We start from the raw sequence: 19,069 nt of genomic DNA on the forward strand, positions 1-19,069 counted from the left end.
CTCAGCTTAATGCTTGCTGCCTTTGTTGCTGCTGTTGCTCCTTGTGAGTGTGCATCCTTGTGGAGTGGATCTCAAGGTGGAAAGGGATCGGTGGACTCCGGTTGACTCCTTACGCCGTGACGGCTGGGAGGATCTCTTACTGAAGGTGGTTCCATCCTTCTTTGTTCAAGCTGCTGCCGGTGGATTCCTGCTGTAAGTTTGAATTTTTAAATTCTGTTTTCATTCCTTTTCCTTCCCCCCAATCGATCCCCTTTTATTTTTGCTTGAATTCCATTAAACCCTAATTCCATTAAACTCTAGATCTTGCTGCTCAGCCATATTTGTCCATCAAAACCCTAATCCCCTCATCCTTCATTAATTTGCCCAAAACCCATAGTCAATCCCGACTTACTGCCCAGTTTTACAGAATTTTCAAAACACTTAAAACTCTAATACCTACATTATTAGAGTCCTATAATCCTGCCTAGCCATACCCCCTAAGCCCCCCTTCCATTATCCTAACCTAAGCCCTAGATTTGACCTAAAATTGCAATTCTGTCCTACTGAAACTGCAGAACCAACAGCCCCTTAGTTCCTTGTTATTGGTCCTGGGTTAATTGGCTTCTAGTAGGGCTTTACCCTATCTATAACTACATTACTCTTCCAAACCCCTCCCCCTCGCCCTGACACTGTTACCTGGCTTCTCTCCCCCAAATGGCCTTTTCAGCTCCCACTTTGCTTGGGATTTTGTTAGGCTCCATGCGCCCACTGTCCCTTGGCATAAACTTGGTTGGTTTACAGGTCACATCCCCCGTCATAGCTTTACTGCCTATAAAGCCCTCGACCATTGCCTTCCCACCCAGTACTTCCTCCACCGCCAGGTATCTGTTTCCCCCTCTTGTGTCCTTTGTTGGAATAGCCTTGAAGACATCGACCATCTTTTCTTCTCCTGTCCCTTTACCTCCTCAGTTTGGTACAAAGCCTTAGACTCTTGTTGGCCCCGCTGTAGAAGACCCCTTCCGTTTTCCAGGGAATGGCTTTGGATGGATATGACTTTCTCTGGCAGCTCTATTTGTGATACTGCAGGTAGGCTTGTGTTTGGTGCCGTCATCTATCATATCCGGATGGAGAGGAATCTTAAAAGATGCTCCTCTAACTCTCGTTCTCTTGACATGATATGGAAAGCCATCTTCTTTGATGTTAACTCTAGGCTCTGCATGTTACCTCACCGCACTGTTTTTGATTCCCCAAGGAACAGACGTATTGTTGTCTCCTGGGGTTTACCTATATCCCTACTTCAGTCTCCTACCCCTTTCTATGGCTAGAGACATTGTATAGTCCCCCTATCTCTCGTTTCCCCCTATTGTGTATCCTTCCCTCCCCTGTTTCGGGTTTTGGTAATGAATTATTTCAATTAAGAGCTTTAGTAATTTGATTGTCAGATAATAAATTTAGTGGTAACTAAAGAACATGAAGAACTGAAGACAATGATAAAGATGAAGTGGGAGAAACAACTCCATGACTGGAAACTTGAGTAGAAGAACTATTAGCAAGAATAACCCGAGAGAGATGGCTAGAATAGAGATCTGTTGATCATAGAAGAGATTAATCTTCCATCTTCAGATGTGTAGTGATCAAATCTCAGCCACAAATTCTATGGCAATACCATAAGCAGCAAGTTTCTGCACCCACAGAAAATTTCCTTGGAAGACCCTCAAAACAGCCAAGAGAATGAAGAGAACCAGAACTAAACCATATGACCAAAAGATGAACAAATAATTAAAATAAGACCCTACAATTTCTGGTTCCTTTAGTGAACCAGAACTAAACCATATGACCCAAAGATGAACAAAAAACTGGTCCAATCTTTTGTCCAACCAAACCCAATCCAACCAAACCAAACTAGTCCTGCATTATTAAGAAAACAGGAAAAAAAGTCTTAATTGTATCAATTTGTTCTAACCAGATTTTGGTTCGTCTCTGTATTTCTTAAATTTCCACTTTCTAATGTCATTCGGGGCTGTTACCATCTAGATTCCATTCTGTTCTGGAGTGAAACCTCAGAAATCTAGCAGAATTTAAAGCCTTCATCTGATGGTGTACCTGAGGTTTCCACCAATTGAATGTGGTGTGTGGTGTTTGACCTCATCTGACAATCATGGAATTCCCATTTCCAAAGTTACTTTAGACTGAAATATAATATGTATATGGTAGATAACTAGATATTGGAAAACGTACTTCCTTTCCTTATAACTGTTCCCCTTCCCTCTGCTGGATCATTGACAACTATTTCTTTATTGGTTTTAATTTTCAGATAAAATGGTTGGTGGAAATCTTCAGGGCAAAGATTGTGGATATTTCAGAACACTCAGTGACTGTTGAGGTGACTGGATCAAACTCTTGTTCCTTCTCTGGTGTATGTGATTAAGGCTTGTTGCTTGAATGCCAATAATATGAAATACCCATTACTCCATTGTTTGCTATTTTCTCTTCATTTTTCTTGTCTCGGATGTTGTTGGATGGGTTCGGTTCCAGGGTGGCTTTAGGTCTTGCTTGTTTTTTTTATTGGATTTGTTTTGGAGCTTTGCTCCCCTTGTTTAGTTCTCATGCATTCAATTTTGTGACCTCTCAAAAACAGGGAGGAGAAAACGGGCAATGTACAGCATGTGAGTTCCCTCATAGATCCTGATTTATTCCCAAGAAGTTCAGCTTAGATTTGCATCATCTAAGTTGCATATTTGATTGATGTGTGCGTATATATATATATATATTAATTCTATTCTGTCTTTTCTAGTATTTCATCTCAATGGAGTCATATATGAATTGATTTTTTATTACATTTACATGTCTGTAATTATGGGCAAGAAGACGCTAACCGTTCGTGTAGCCCAAGCACCAATGTAGTAGCCAATGAAAGTGTGCACAGAGCCACCGAGGCATTGGTTTGGATGTGATTTTTGATTGCACTGGGGGCTGAATGATCTTTTTTGCACACAAAGGTATTGGGTTATGTCTAGGTGCAGGAACCACGCGACCTGTTAGCGTTCTTTTTCCCTTAAAGTTTGGTGCTTCTTTTTCGGAGTTGGAACTTCAATTGGTTCGTCTTGAATAACTTTGAGCAAGCACAGCCCAATTTTAGTTCATTTCCCTCTTTTAAATTCTCATTGAAGAAGTTATGGTGTCTTTAGTGCATGCAGAACAGACACAAGCAGATGTGATACATGTGAAACCTGATCTGAACCTGATCCTCTAATTCCAGGTTGATGTTGGTGATTCCATAACAAAAGGGCATACCCAGTGCACGAGGAGGGTCATAGTGTACGCCCTTACCCCTGCTTTTGCAGAGAGGCTGTTTCAATACTTGAACCTGTGACCACTTGGTCACAATGGAGCAACCTTACCGTTGGACCAACGCCCACCCTTAATTCAACTTAAATCAATGATCATTCTACCAAAAGGCACCTACTTGAAGGGAATGTTTCCATTTTTTTTGGTGGGAAATCTTAAGTAACTTTATAATATGATAATTATGGCTCTAATTAGGATTTGCTTAAAAGGCTGAATAGAATAGGCTGCTAAAAGTCTTCGCTTTTCCCATATGGAGTAGTTTTTGTTGTTCCAAGGCATTGTTGGGGATGTGAATGAACTTTACTAGAAGATAGATGTTTGGTGGTTTTCTCATGTGACACACTGGGAATCTCTGTACTTGTTTGTGGCTAAATTTTGTTCTCATTTTCTACTTACCTAGGTCTTCCTTTGGGAGACAAATAGAAACCCAACTCAGATATGATTGTACGACTCAGAGTTTTCACAACGTCTAGGTGATCCAAGGCGTTAGAGGGGGTTCAGATGCAAGGCAACCAAGGTGTCCAAGGCACCGGCCTAGGCGACCAAGGCACTTGGACACCTTGACAACTATGGTAGGACTAGCTTCTTGATGTACCAAAAGGAAAGCTTTCCATTTTGTTTGTGTCAATTAGACTAGCTTGATGGGTCTTTACCAATTACCAGGTTTTCAAATATCAGTAAGTATCGTATCATATTGTATTGACTGATACATATCGGTGTCAATACTTAGTTTTAAACAAAAAGGGTAATTTACACCAGAGGTTCCCATTGTTTAAGAAAAGGTCATTTTGGGTACCTCGTGTTTCAAAAATGACATTCGGAATACCTTGTGAATTATTTTTATTCACAATTCAAACATATTTCTAATTTTACCCCTCAACCTCATCCTCAACGTCCACCTCCTCCTCACCCTCCGCCTCTAACCCATTTTCAGCCAGCTCCACCCCACCACTACTGCCCCTCCCTCTCCTCCCTCTCCCTCTTCACAACCTACTCCCCACCATCACTGGGGCTTGAAATCACTGAGCAACTTGGGTTCTTAATTGCAGCGATATGGAGACAATCTGTTGAAGATGATTGGGGGGAGAAGAAGGAGGTGGCGGCTGCGGCGGTAGTGGACGAGGATATCAGCTGCAACAGTTTCCCTAATCCATCTTTACTAACAATAAAGATCACAAACTCACTTTTTTTCCCTTCTCAAAATACAATCATTTCTCTCTCGACTCTCTAGCTCTCCTCTCTCATTTCCCGTGAGTACCAAAATGCAAGAGTAGGCAATATGGTGCCTTCGAGCTCCGCTTTCCATCTCTGAGTATTGAGATGTGTTACTCGATATTATAAGGGTATTTTTGGTTTTTTATTTATGCTTTATTTATGTACTTTTGAACAAGGGTAGGATTGTAATTTGGGCAGTGACACTGTTCACGTGAACAATGCCGTGAATAGTATCGTGAACAGTGTTTTCCTTTGTAATCTCTTTTATTATTATTATTATAAATAGAGAGCTTGACTGATCTCATTGATTATTCAAGCCATTCACGAAATTCCTGTTTTGTTAACATGGCATCAGAGCCAAATACACTCTGATCTAGGTTTTCAAAACCCACCTCCCTCCCTTCGATTTTTTTCTCCTTCCCTCCATCGAGCTTCTTCCCTTCTTCTTTCTTCCTTTCTTTTGGTTCTTCTTCTCCCATTAGGGCAGCACTACTGAGGTGATCGTAATGATCTAGCTACTACTCCAATATACCTCCTTTTTTATGCCTCTTTTTTGGATCGAGTGGAGCTGAAGCATTGTCTGCGATTTGAAGATTCCTATTTTTTTTGGAGATCAGGCTTCGGCATCTGTTTCGGCTGCATCTTCTATTGTGGGATCTTTATTTGATATTGTTCTCAGCCCCTATTCACTTCATCAGATTGGTTGAAGACCTCAGTCCCTTATCAATCTCTCTTCTCAGGGTTTTTTTCAAAACCCTGACGTTAATCGATCTTGGGGTTGGGCTGCTGGTTCCTGCTGCATCTGATTGGCACCCTTGTTGCCTTCATTCGACATCATTCCCAGCCTACGTATCTGAGATTTTTTGCTCTAATACAGCCCTTTTCTATTGGGGGTCGATTCCAAAATTTTTTTGGATATTTTTTGGCTGTTTGCTGCTTCATTGAAGATTGGTTACCTGCTCCAATGACTGGTTCAAATTCTTCTTCGGCCTCTTCTGGCATTAATGGCCAGTCCCGGACTGATTTTCTTCCCCTTGCTGCCCCAATCAAACTTGATGGCTCTAACTACCTGAAGTGGTCTCGGTCTACCTATTTGACAGTAGCTGGCCGTGGCCTCACTGGCCATCTTCTTGGGACAACAACTAAACCAGTGGAAGAGGGTTCTTAGCTCAACAAGTGGTTATCGAATGATGCGATGGTGATGTCCTACTTAATCCATTCTATGCAAGGGGATATCTTAGACAATTTTCTTCTACTGGACACTGCCCATACTATCTGGAATGGTGCGAAAGAGACTTATGGTCGCACGGGGAATGATGCACAGGTCTATGAGATTAGAAAGAAGGCTAATGCCACTACCCAATAGGAGCTCTCTGTCTCCAAATACTATGCTGCCCTCAAGAACATATGGCAGCAATTGGATCATTACTCCGACTATCAGCCCTCTACTGCAACTGATCTGGCTGCCTATCGCAAACACGTTGCTAAAATATGTGTCTATGATTTTTTGGCTAGACTAAATATGGAGTTTGATCCTATTCGGGTGCAAGTACTTGGGCAGTCCCCTTTTCCATCCCTAGAGCAGGCCTTTGCCTTGGTTCATAATGAGGAATCTCGTCAGGCTGCTATGCTGCATTCCTCTACTATTGATCGCTCTGCCTTGCAAGTTGCTTCCAGTACTCCTCTTACCACTACTGATGGTGGTACTTCTGTCCCTAAAGGTCCTGTCAAGTGTGAACACTGCAACAGGCTCTATCATACTAAGGCTCAATGCTGGAAGTTCAATGGGAAGCTTGCTGATTTTGAGGAAAAGAAAGCCCGTGGGAAGTTTAAGCCCAAGGCTCATATGGCTGATTCTCCTACTACTGCTGCTGCTGCCCCTTCATCTGACATTGGGCTTACTCAGGATGAGCTCCTAGCTTTCCATCTCATGCTACAGGCCTCTTCCGCTGCCTCCACTACGGCATCTACACCTGCTGCCCCTCCTGGTTCTAATTTTGCCTCAGGTACTCCAGTCAGTAGTCTGTGTACATCGGCTGTATCCAGTCCTTGGATTATAGATTCTGGTGCCACTGACCACATGACTGGCTCCTCCCATGTATTTCATCTTTATTCTCCATCTTCTGGCAAAGACAGTGTTCGAGTAGCTAATGGTTCCCTTTCTCCTATTAATGGGAAGGGTTCCATACGCTGCTCACCTACCCTTCCATTAAAATCTGTTTTCCATGTTCTGTCCTTTTCTACCAACCTTCTCTTTATTAGTAGTCTAACTAGAGATCTGAACTGCAAACTGACTTTTTTCCCTTCTCATTGTGTCATACAAGATCTGGAGACGGGGCACACGATTGGGGGTGGTAAGATGCAGGGTGGTCTCTACTTACTTAACCCGGGTCAGCCTTCTACTTTGCATTCGGCTTCCTCTACAGCTCATCATTTACAGTCCACCTTGTCCCCTGACCTTCATCTCTGGCACTGCCGACTTGGTCATCCATCCCTTAGTACTTTGTCTCTTTTGTTTTCGAGCTTGATTAAGCATTGTAATAGGAATGAGTTTTTATGTGAGGCTTGTGTTTTGGCCAAACAGACTCATTCCAGTTATTCTTCATTAAATAAAAGAAGTGAGTTTCCTTTTGCTTTGGTTCATTCTGATGTGTGGGGCCATGCCCGTTGTACTTCCCTTTCTGGTCATCGATGGTTTGTCTCGTTTATTGATTGTTATACTCGTGCCACTTGGGTGTACATGATGAGCCATAAAAGTGAGGTCTTCCGCTATTTTCAGTTATTTCATCGTATTGTTCAGACCCAATTCAATGCCACCTTGCGCATTTTACGCAGTGATAATGGCAGAGAGTACATGGAGGGTCAGTTCCAACTTTATTTGGTTGCACATGGTATTGTCCATCAAACCAGCTGTGTTGACACACCTGCCCAGAATGGGGTTGCTGAAAGGAAAAATAGACATCTCCTTGAGGTAGCCCGGGCCATTATGTTTGCACGGCAGGTTCCTTCTCACGACTGGGGTGATGCCATTCTTACCGCTGCTTATCTCATCAACCGTGTGCCTACCTGTGTCCTTGATGGTCGTTCCCCCGTTGATCTCCTCTAGGGTTCCTCCTCCTTTGTGGTTCCCCCATAGTTTTTGGTTGTGTCTGCTATGTCCGCAATCATCATCCTCATGGAAAATTTGATCCACGGAGCATTCGGTGTATTTTTCTGGGCTATTCTGCGACCCAGAAAGGATACAAGTGTTACCATCCACCTTCTCGTCGTACTTTTGTCTCCATGGATATTGTCTTCCATGAGTCCTTGTCATATTATTCCCAGACACCTCTTCAGGGGGAGCAGGATCAGGGTTTTGAAGATGTGTCTGCTATTCTTCCAGCTTCTATTCAGGGGGAGCCCTTTGTAACTTCAGCTCCTATAGTGGCTCCTATTCAGGGGGAGCGTATACCAGTCAGTCAAATCCCTGTTGATAAGGTATATATCCGGGAGCGCACAGGACAAGTTTAGACTACCACCACCCCCATACCACCTCCACAATCGTCTGCACTTGATCCAGATCCAGACCCTCCTACATCATCTGGTAAGGATCCTTCCCTTGACTTATCTATCGCTGTTCGTAAAGGCGTTAGGTCATGCACCCAACATCCCATCTCCAATGTTGTTTCCTATGATGCTTTATCTCCTTCCTATCGTGCATTTGTTTCTTCTCTTTCCTCTGTTTCTATTCCTCAGAAATGGCAGGAGGCGATTGCAGATCCAAAGTGGAAAGCAACCATGATGGAAGAAATGACGGCCTTACTTAAAAATGAGACATGGGAGCTAGTTGTTCTTCCTTTGGGTAAGAAACCAGTCGGGTGCAAATGGGTATTTGTTGTCAAGCAGAAGCCAGATGGAACAGTGGATAGATATAAAGCCAGGCTTGTGGCCAGAGGCTTCACTCAAACTTATGGGATCGACTACTAGGAGACATTTGCCCCTGTTGCGAAGTTGAACACTGTCTGGGTCTTACTGTCTTGTGCTGTCAACTTTGGCTGGGACCTATAGCAGTTGGATGTAAAAAATGCATTTCTTCATGGGGTGTTGGAAGAGGAGGTTTATATGGATATTCCTCCGGGTTTTTCCTCTGACAAGACCCATGGGAAAGTTTGTAGGCTCAAAAGGGTACTCTATGGGTTGAAGCAATTTCCACGGGCATGGTTTGGTAGGTTTCATAAAGCTATGGTCTCCTGTGGATACAAACAGAGTCATGCTGATCACACTCTGTTCATCAAGCGAAAGGGAGAAAAGGTCACTCTTCTCATAGTTTATGTTGATGACATAGTTGTGACTGGTAATGATACAGATGAAGTTTCTCACTTGAAGGCTTTCTTGGGACGGGAATTTGACATTAAAGATCTAGGACAGGTAAGATATTTTCTTGGGATTGAAGTTGCCCGTTCTCTAAAAGGCATCTTTCTCTCCCAGAGAAAGTATCTTCTAGATTTACTATCAGAGACTGGTTTGGTTTGCTTGGTTGTCATCCTTGTGACACTCCCTTGGAAGCTACTACCCGTCTGCAAGAGAAGGATGGTGAACCTGTTGATAAGGGCAGATATCAACGATTGGTAGGCAAGCTGATTTATCTCTCCCACACCAGACCAGATATTGCCATTACTGTGAGTCTTGTGAGCCAGTTTATGCATGATCCTTATTCCACTCACATAGCTGCTGTTCTTCGTATTCTCCATTACTTGAAGTCAGCTCTAGGAAAAGGGATCCTTTTGTCTCCTCATGACCATCTTCGCATTGAGGCTTACACAGATGCTGACTGGGGTGGTAACCCTGACAGGAAATCTACCTCCGACTATTGTACTTTTGTTGGAGGAAATCTAGTCACATGGCGGAGTAAAAAGCAAAATGTTGTGGCAAGATCTAGTGCTGAAGCTGAATTCCATGCTATGGCCCAGGGCATATGTGAGTTACTGTGGCTTCAGAGTTTACTCCTTGATATCCGTGGTTCTGTTCATCTTCCAATGATGTTGTACTGTGACAACAAAGCAAAGAATTAACATTGCCCACAATCGTGCAGCATGACCGTACCAAACATGTGGAGATTGGCAGGCACACTTCATCAAGGAGAAGTTAGAGAGTGGGCAGATTTGTATTCCTTTTGTGAAGTCTGGAGATCAACTGGCTGATGTCTTCACCAAAGGGTTGAGTGGGAAGTTGTTTTATCCTAGTCTAGTCAAGTTGGGCATGTGTGATATCTATGCCCCAACTTGAGGGGGAGTGTTGAGATGTGTTACCCGATATTGTAAGGGTATTTTTGGTTTTTTATTTATGCTTTATTTATGTACTTTTGAACAAGGGTAGGATTGTAATTTGGGCGGTGATACTGTTCATGTGAACAGTGTTTCCCTTTGTAATCTCTTTTATTATTATTATTATAAATAGAGAGCTTGACTGATCTCATTGATTATTCAAGCCATTCACGAAATTCCTATTTTGTTAACATTGAGTTATAGAAGGTTGAAAAGTTTTTCTTTGTTTTTTCTCTGTTTAAAGTGATAAACAGTGCTGGTTTTTCGTTAATATTTTGAAGAAAATCCTGTCTTTCTGTTTTTCCTTTCTGGGTTTTGTAGGATATAAGAATCAATCATCTGGATTTGTTTCATCGCATCAGATTTTACACAGAAATACTCTGTTTCTTCTTCGCTATTTTAAAGAATGTGATGTTATCTGATATGGGTTTTCCTCCCAATTCCTGAAAAAGAAAATGTTATTTCTCTGGTAGCAGTAAATCTTGGGAATCAAGGATTTCCATTAATTTAATCTCCGCTAACTTATCCTAAAATAAGGTGTTGGAGATTAAAAGGGAAGTCTCTAAAGACATTTACTGATAATGTGGTTAAACAAGGAAAGTGGGACTTTGAGGTAGACACCAATGCGATGTGGAACAAGATGATGACTTGTATTAAGAGGGTTGCCAACGAAGTGCTAAGGGAAACGAAGGGTAGTCGTCAAGCCCCTAGGGAGACTTGGTGGTGGAACGATGAGGTCCAAGCAGCCATCAAGACCAAAAAAGATTGTTTTAAGACATGACAAAGGACTAAAGAAACGGAAGATAAAAAGAGGTATTATGATGTCAGAAACGAAGCTAGGAAGATTGTGGGGATGGCTAACGCAACGAAATATGAGGAACTCTATATCAACCTAAACACAAAAGAAGGTAAAAAGCCTATATATAAGATAGTTAAGATGAGTGAAATGAAGAGTAGAGATTTTGATCAGGTGAGGTGTATCAAGGGTGATGATGGAAGAGTATTGGTAAGGGATGGGATGAGTATATCTGTGACCTATTAAATGGAGATAGGTCTAGAATTGACCCAGATGAGTACACTATTCAACATGATACCACTCATCATAGATATGTAAGAAAAGTTAGTGTGGCTGAAGTTAAAGAAGCCCTAAGAAAGATGAAAACAGGCAAGACACCAGGCCTAGATGAGATTCCAATAGAAGTGTGGAAAACTTTAGGAGGTTGTGGGGTTTATTGGCCAACCATGTTGTTTAACAGGATTATGAACATAAGGAAGATGCCAGATGAATGGAGGAGAAGCATTGTAGTCCCGATTTGCAAAAATAAAGGCGATATCTAAAGCTGCAATAAGTATAGAAGCATAAAGCTAATGACTGATGAGTCATACTATGAAACTTTGGGAAAAGGTTATTGAAGCTCGGTTGAGAAGAGACTTATATCTCGGTGAACCAGTCTGGCTTTATGCCAAGTGGATCCACGATAGAAGCTATCTACTTCTTGAGGAGGCTCATGGAAAGATATAGAGATAGCAAGAAGGATCTCCATATGGTCTTCATTGACCTGTAACCAGCATATGACCGAGTTCATAGAGATTTAATCTGGCATATTCTAGTGAAGAGAGGAGTGCCGAGTAAATATGTGGATGTAATTACAGATATGTATGAGGGCGCGATGACTAGCGTAAGATCTATGGGAGGTCAGGGTAAGGAATTCCCAATTATGATTGGGTTACATCAGGGATCAAGCTTAAACCCTTGTCTATTTGCGCTTATCATGGATGACCTAACCAAGAGTATTCAAGACGAGGTCCCGTGGTGTATGCTCTTTGCCAATGATATCGTCTTAGTGGATGAGATAAAAGAAGGGATTAATGCTAAGTTAGAGCTATGGAGATTAACCTTGGAAACAAGAGGCTTTAAGATCAGTAAAATGAAGACGGAGTATATAATGTGTAATTTTAGTCACACTATGATGGATTCTGACATGGTGCGAATTGAGGAAACAGAGATACCCCAAAGTAACTATTTTAGATATATGGGTTCAATCATAAATAAAGAAGGTGACATAGAGGATGATGTTTCATAAAGAAATAAAGTGGGGTGGATGAAATGGAGAGGTGCGTCCGGAGTACTGTGTGACCGGCTTATTCCTATAAATCTTAAAGGAAAGTTCTATAGGACTGTTGTTCGACTGACAATGATGTATGGCGCAGAATGTTGGGTAGTTAAGAAGTGTCATATTGAGAAGTTATGTATAGTAGAGATGAGGATGTTAAGATGAATGTGCAGGAAAACTAGGAAGGTAAAGTACGGAATGATCGTATTAGAGCTTACTTGGGAGTTGCCCCGATCAATGACAAGCTCCGAGAGAGTCATTTAAGATGATAGAGTCATGTTCAACGGAGGCCTAGGGATACCCCAGTAAGGAGGAGTGATATGATTCAGATCGAAGGAACTAGAAGAGCTAGGGACAGGCCTAAAATGACCATAGGAGAAGTTGTGAAGAAAGACATGCATCGTCTGGGTCTTGTACCAAGCATGACCTTGAATAGAGCCTGTTGAAGGGCAAGGATCCATGTTGCAGACCCCATTTAGTTGAGATTCTCATGACTTGCTGGGCTGTGCCTTCTTCCTCTTACTTTCACCTTTCATCTTTCATTTTGCTGTGGATCCATGTTGCAGACCCCATTTAGTTGAGATTCTCCTGACTTGTTGGGCTGTGCCTCCTTCCTATTACTTTCACCTTTCATCTTTCATTTTGCTGTTACTTTATTTTATTTTAAAATTTTTTATTCCCCATCTCTTTATCCCTCTTTTCTTGTTTAGACCTTGGTGTTCCCTACTTTGTTTTGTTGGATTTGTAACCGACCCTATTAAGTTGGGATAAGGCTGAGTTTTTTGTTGCTGTTGTTTTTGTAATAATGGAGAGCCATGACAAGATAACGAGAGCACCAGAAATCGGTAGTGAAGACGCTGGTCCGTTCACCTTGGGCAGTGATGCTAGTTTTGAGGGAAGAGGAGGATGGGGGCCCCAAGACCAGACTCACGCCTCGGCGGCAGAAGTGGTTTAGCGGAAGAGAGGGAGAAGGCCTGCTAACAAAGAGAGCAAAGGATTGGGACGGAACAAAACTAAGTGGTGATGGGGGCGGCAGGGAGGAGGTGAGGGATGGTGGGGGAGAGGGATGGCTGGTAGGGGGATTGGATTGGGCAGTAGGAGCTTCGGCGCTTGCTGCAAATGAGGGTGGGAATGAAGGGTGAGGAAGAGGTGGAGATAGAGGAGGAGGGGTAAAATTGGAAATATATCTAATTTGTGAACAAAAATAGTTCACAAGGTACTCCAAATGTCACTTTAGAAACTTTAGATACCCCAAATGTCCTTTTCTTAAACATTGGGTACATTACATGTAATTTACCCAAAAAAATTTGGTTGTTACAGTTCGTTACAGGACGATATGCTCCTTTACCTGTAAAATAGAAACCATGAGTGAGATATGAAATTGCGAGCAACCCAAGGTCTTGGAAACTTGTTTGTCTCTTCAATATGAGTTGGAGGATATCATCTAACATAAAAAACGACCCTAATCTTTACCATTTCAACAAGTTTTGGGGAATTTACATTTTACAGTGCTCAAATCACGGATCAAAATAGATTTGGACAAAATAGTGGTAAAGTTGCATATCTCTTTTTTTTTTTTTTTTTTGTTTTTTTGTTTTGTTTTTGTTTTCATATCTCTTTTCTTTTTGTTATGCATCACTAGATTAGGTAAAAACTGACTCAAATCCTTGCATCAAGCTGATATATATTTACATATTGCATAATAAAGTTTTTATGCTTCAAAAATGTATTTTACATGTATCATAAACACATCCATTCATTTCTTGACCATTTCTCTGTGTATCTTAGCTTATCTTGCATTTCTCTAATACGCTACAATACGGCACAATACGTCTCTTAAATCACCCCTCCCATATGATACCCAATACTGATTGATATCCCAGATTCTTGGGCCTCAAATACAGCCGCAAGAATCAAAGGAGGCTGGCCCATGATGCACATTAAGTGGCCAGACCCATGGGCCATAGGGCCAACCAGCCTTGGCTAGGCCAACCCATGCGGGTTGGGTGTTTTTGGCTCACTCAAAGCCAAATCATGGGGGACAACTGGGTATCTTTTTGTTTATTTGTTTCCTAATTTAGTTTCAGCTTTTGTTTACTTAATCAAGACTTAGTTGCTTAGTGAACAAGCCTCAATATTCTCTTGTAAGCGGCTTCTAGTTCTTTCCTTTTATTCTTACTTTCTATTTTCTGTTTTTAGAAAGTTTATCACTATATGTAATAGGGGATCTTAGAGTGCCTCGTGATTTATTGAATGGAAGTTTTGCTTGCTTGCGCAAAGAGAATCTGTGAGATGCAGTGAGGTGAGAGACCTTGGGTGAGATACCCTAGACTGAAAGAGTCTACCTATCCTTTCTTCGCCTTCTCCTTCTTCCAATCTAAACCCCATTCTGAGTTTATTTTCTTTGGCCATCTAAGACCAACCGAGACCCCTATTGAAGCTGCTGATTGCCTACTGAAATATCCATCGAGTTGTTCTAAGTTGCTGTTGTCACTGCTGCTGATTGGACCCCCCAAAACAGCCCCTGCGGTTTAGTTTTTTCAAGGAACTGTGCTGGGATTTTCAACCCCATCGATCTCCAGATCTGACCATTGACTGTTTCTGATATTTGGGGACAGAATCAACATCCATAACCTTTCCTTCGATAGTGATTTTGGTGCTGATCCAATGGTTGGGTTTGTCAATGTCCATTAGTTACTAATTTCTAAGTTTGGTTTCTATTTTCATGTTGCTGTGATATCTCAGCATCTAGCCATTAATTTGGCCTGAGGTTTCTAGGAGTTATCCACCCTTTTGAGACTCAAAGTCGATGGGAATACAAGGTCCATCCAACACGGGTAACTATTGATTTTGGAGTTGGCTAATTTTCTTGTTGTTTGATCTGTTCCAGACCTGTGGTAGTACTGTTAATGCTGCTGGTTATTGTTCCCTTTGGCTGAGGTTATACATTATCATTGTTTGGTATTTTTTTTTTTTGTGTGAATAAGAAATTCATTACCTAGGAGAAGAAAAAATTACAGGGCCCTCGAAAGGGAGCAACAAAACAAAAAATCAGAAGCCCAAAAATTCAGCTATGAGGGGCAGGAGCAACAAGCGAGACAGAAGAGAGCCCCCGGGAGACAACAAGGAGCCTGTTCCTTGGGGTGTCAATACATTGAGAGGGAGGAGCTGACGAAAGTTTTGCCTTAATTTCAAAGGAAATGGAATCCCAAATCTGCTGATAAGACCTAGAGTTGGAGGTCCATTTCCTAATATTATGCTCCATCCAAATATGATTCAGAGTTACACAAAAAGCAAGCTTTCCGACCGTGTCACAAATAGAGGAACCAGCGAAGGTCATATCAATCCACAACCATTCACGGGAAAAGGGCAGGATTCGTCTAGTTGCACAAAAAACAATCATTGTTTGGTATTGTTAGGGGTTATAAGGATTAGTTTAACCTATTGTGGCCTACTGTTTGTCTAATATTTATTTCAAGTCTGAAACCAGTACCTAATCTGGGTTATATTTGTGATCTTATTTGGGGTTGAGTCACTTGTGACTTGGCTCTACATTATTTGAGTGTCAGAGCCATGGCTGAGCAGAGTTCTAATGCTTCGAACCAGGCTCCAGAAGCTACTAACCTTTCACTTGCTGAGAAGCTTGACAGTTAACCGAATGATTTCTTCTATGGAGCAGCATTTTGAATCTTACACAGCACAAACGGGGAGACAGTAGCAAGCTATTGTCAATCGTGTTCCTCGACAAGCACAAAGAACCATACACACACAAGCCCCCTATGATGATTACAGTATCGATCGTGATGCAAATGCATGACAGTTCAATGACAAGCATATGGTTAAGCTGGAGTTGGAGGAGTAAACGGGAAGCACGACCTACACGTATTCTATGATTGGTTATGTTCTCTCCACGACTATTTTGATTGGTTCAATGTAATGGAGGAGCGAAAGATGAAGCTGGCCCGTACCAAGTTAATAGGGACAACAATGGAGTGGTGGCACACTCACGAAGACAAGCTGTATCGTCATCAACAAGAGCACTAGTTGGTAGGAGATGAAAGACTTTCTGAAAGAGAAATACCTACCCTCAACCTTTCAACGAAGATTACATAATCAGCTTAACACCCTTCGTCAAGGGTCCATGACAGTGGAGGAGTACATCTTTACATGGATAAGTTTGCTGATCTTCTTTCACGTACCAGTGTAGAGAAGAAGACGACCAGCTCTTATCACGTTCCAAATTTGGGTTATGAGCTGATATTCGTGACAAAATGAGTGTGACCCAAACATAGTTGTCATGGCGTCACCCAAGCGCCTTGCCCTCGCCTTGGTTGCCTAGGCGACGCCTTGTCGCCTTGTTGGTGTCGACTTGTTTTAAAACCCCTTCGACCGCCTTGCTTCGCCTAGGCACCTTAACAACTATGGACCCAAATGGCAAGGTTTAGTTACCACTAGCGCAGTGGCACGTGTTCGAGTTTTGGGAATCAGCCGCTCCCTGAAGGGGTTTAGGCTGCCTACCATCTACCTCTCCCAGACTCTGCGAAACGAGGGAGCCTTGTGCACTTTGTACGGCCCAAACAAGTATTCCTACATAAGAATAGATCAGCAATATAAAAGTTTAGATAGGACTCCAGCTTGCCAAACTAAGTCCCCAAACTTCCCTTTTTAGGTCATCTGTTCGACTGCATTCCGCCCTTGCTCACAGTAACTTGCCGATTTGCTAAGAATTGCAGTTCGGCAGAACTGTTCTTCCTCTGTTCTGCTGGGTTTTCAGTTGGGATTTTTCACCCCTTTCATTCATACTCAAATTAATGATTCATTAGCCCACTATAGAGTCTTCTAAAACCTATCCTAATTTCAAAACAAATGATTCAGATTTCTTACTTTTATGAGCCCAATTCAATTGAGCTCTTCTTCCTTCTCAACGCCAACAACTCAGTCTCGTATTTCACTACACCAGCATGTGATTTAGATTATAATTCTATTAAAAGAACATCAGCTTAATTACTTAGGTAAACAAACTAAAATTTAAACCACCAAGCTTCCTTTTTCTCCCTTAGTTTATGTACTCAACACTTAATAGTTCTTCCTTTCAATTCCAGATTTCAACAAGTCTCCTGCTGTAACTCTTTCTTCTCCTTCCCTTCCTTTTGTTCCTCTTTTCTTCTTTCCTTCTTTTCCTTTCTGTAGGACTTCAATTCAGCTAAAGTTCCAGCAATTGTCTCCTCCGTACAACCCAAAAATACCTTGTAAACTATGCTAAACCCCCTCCTCCTTGTGTCTAAGCCACCTCTAGCTTTCCCTTTGCAGCTCCTTAGTCAAAGCTTTGGAGTTTGAGGTAGGCGATAAATTATTCCTACGAGTGGCACCTATGAAGGGAATAATGAGATTTGGAAAGAAAGGCAAATTAAGTCCAAGGTATGTAGCATCATTTGAAATACTTGAAAGGATTGGATAGGTGGCATGCAAACTTGCATTACCACCAAAGTTGTCCAATGTACATGATGTATTTCATGTTTCTATGGTTAAGAAGTATGTTGTTGATCCTTCACATGTTCTAAGTTATGAGCCATGGCAAATAAAGGAGGATCCATCATATGATGAGAAGCCTTTGGAGATATTGGGTTGTAAAGAGACAGTACTCCGGAACCATACAGTATCAATAGTGAAAGTGCTCTGGAGGAATCATGCAAATCCAGAAACATCATGGGAACTGGAAGATGAAATGTGAACTAAACATCCTCACCTATTTGATGATCAAGGTATGTTTAATTTCGAGGACGAAATTCTTATTAGGAGGGGAGGATATAAGTCCCTGTAGTATTATTTATATTATTTTATTCCTATGCTAGCAGGTGCAATGTGGGAATTGCCAGTGGAAGCCAGTTCGGGATGAAGACTGTTGTTTGGTGAGTATTCTGGACATTGTACTGTGACTGTCAACGTTGTAGTGCTATGGGACACTACATAGTTGTTTTACATTGCTTGGAATATTATTGATATTAGTGCACTGTTGAAATAGTAGATTCCTAATGAAATGATATTATTGGTTGAATGGATATATATATATATTATATACATGTACAATAATATGATATTATAATTGGTTCGGTTCTTCGGTTTGACTCGGGTGAACCATTAGTACAGCCATGGGTTCGGTTGAACCCAAGAGATGAGGATGGATGGAGTTAGGATTGGGCTGCTGCCAAGCAATAAGCTGGTGGTGGCTTCTAGTAGGAGGTGGCTGCTGGGGCTGTATGATGAGGAGGTGGAAGTAGAAGTTTGACCAAGGAAAGAGGTGGCTGGAATAGTTAGAAGCTGGAGGTGGCTGATGAGGCTGCCTAAGTGAAGCTGGTGGTGGCTTAGACACAAGGATGAGGTGGTTTAACTCAGTTTAGAAGGTATTTTTGGGTTGTTCGGTGGAGACTATTGCTGGAACTTCTGCTAAATTGAAGTCCTACAACGAGGAAAAAAAGGAAAGAAAAAAAGAGGAACAAAAGGAAGGGAAGGGGAAGAAAGAGTTGCAGCAGGAGAGTTGTTGCTGAAATCTGGAATTGAAAGGAGGAGCTGTTGAAGTGTTGACTTCATAAATTAAGGGAGAAAAAGGAGAAGGAAGAAGGAAGGTAGGTGGTTTAATTTTTAGTTTGTTTACGTATGTAGTTAAGCTCCTCCCTCCCCCCCCCCCCCCCCCCCCCCCCCCCCCCCCCCCCCCCCCCCCCCCCCCCCCCCCCCCCCCCCCCCCCCCCCCCCCCCCCCCCCCCCCCCCCCCCCCCCCCCCCCCCCCCCCCCCCCCCCCCCCCCCCCCCCCCCCCCCCCCCCCCCCCCCCCCCCCCCCCCCTGATGTTCTTTTAATAGAATTATAATCTAAATCACATGCTGGTGTAGTGAAATACGAGACTGAGTTGTTGAGTATAAGATTGGACGAAGAGTTGAGAAGGAAGAAGAGCTCAACTGAATTGGGTTCATAAAGATAAGAAATCTGAATCATTTGTTTTGAAATTAGGATAGGTTTTAAAAGACTATAGTGGGTAATGAATTATTAGTTTGAGTATGAATGAAAGGGGTGAAAAAATCCCAACTGAAAACCCAGCAGAACAGAGGAAGAATAGT

At 42.2% G+C, this 19,069-nt stretch overlaps 1 protein-coding gene across 1 annotated transcript in view; it reads left to right on the forward strand.

Moving 5' to 3' along the window:
- The window catches only part of LOC122656026 (acetolactate synthase small subunit 2, chloroplastic-like), a 70,965-nt gene that overhangs the window by 18,903 nt on the left and 32,993 nt on the right, over positions 1 to 19,069 (forward strand). Inside the window, exon 4 of the mRNA XM_043850447.1 lies at positions 2,294 to 2,362. Within this exon, the coding sequence (XP_043706382.1) occupies positions 2,294 to 2,362 (69 nt within the window). The remainder of the gene's footprint in view (positions 1 to 2,293; positions 2,363 to 19,069) is intronic.

The sequence above is a fragment of the Telopea speciosissima genome, chromosome 3 (genome assembly GCF_018873765.1).
Source record: "Telopea speciosissima isolate NSW1024214 ecotype Mountain lineage chromosome 3, Tspe_v1, whole genome shotgun sequence".
Lineage (NCBI taxonomy): Eukaryota > Viridiplantae > Streptophyta > Magnoliopsida > Proteales > Proteaceae > Telopea > Telopea speciosissima.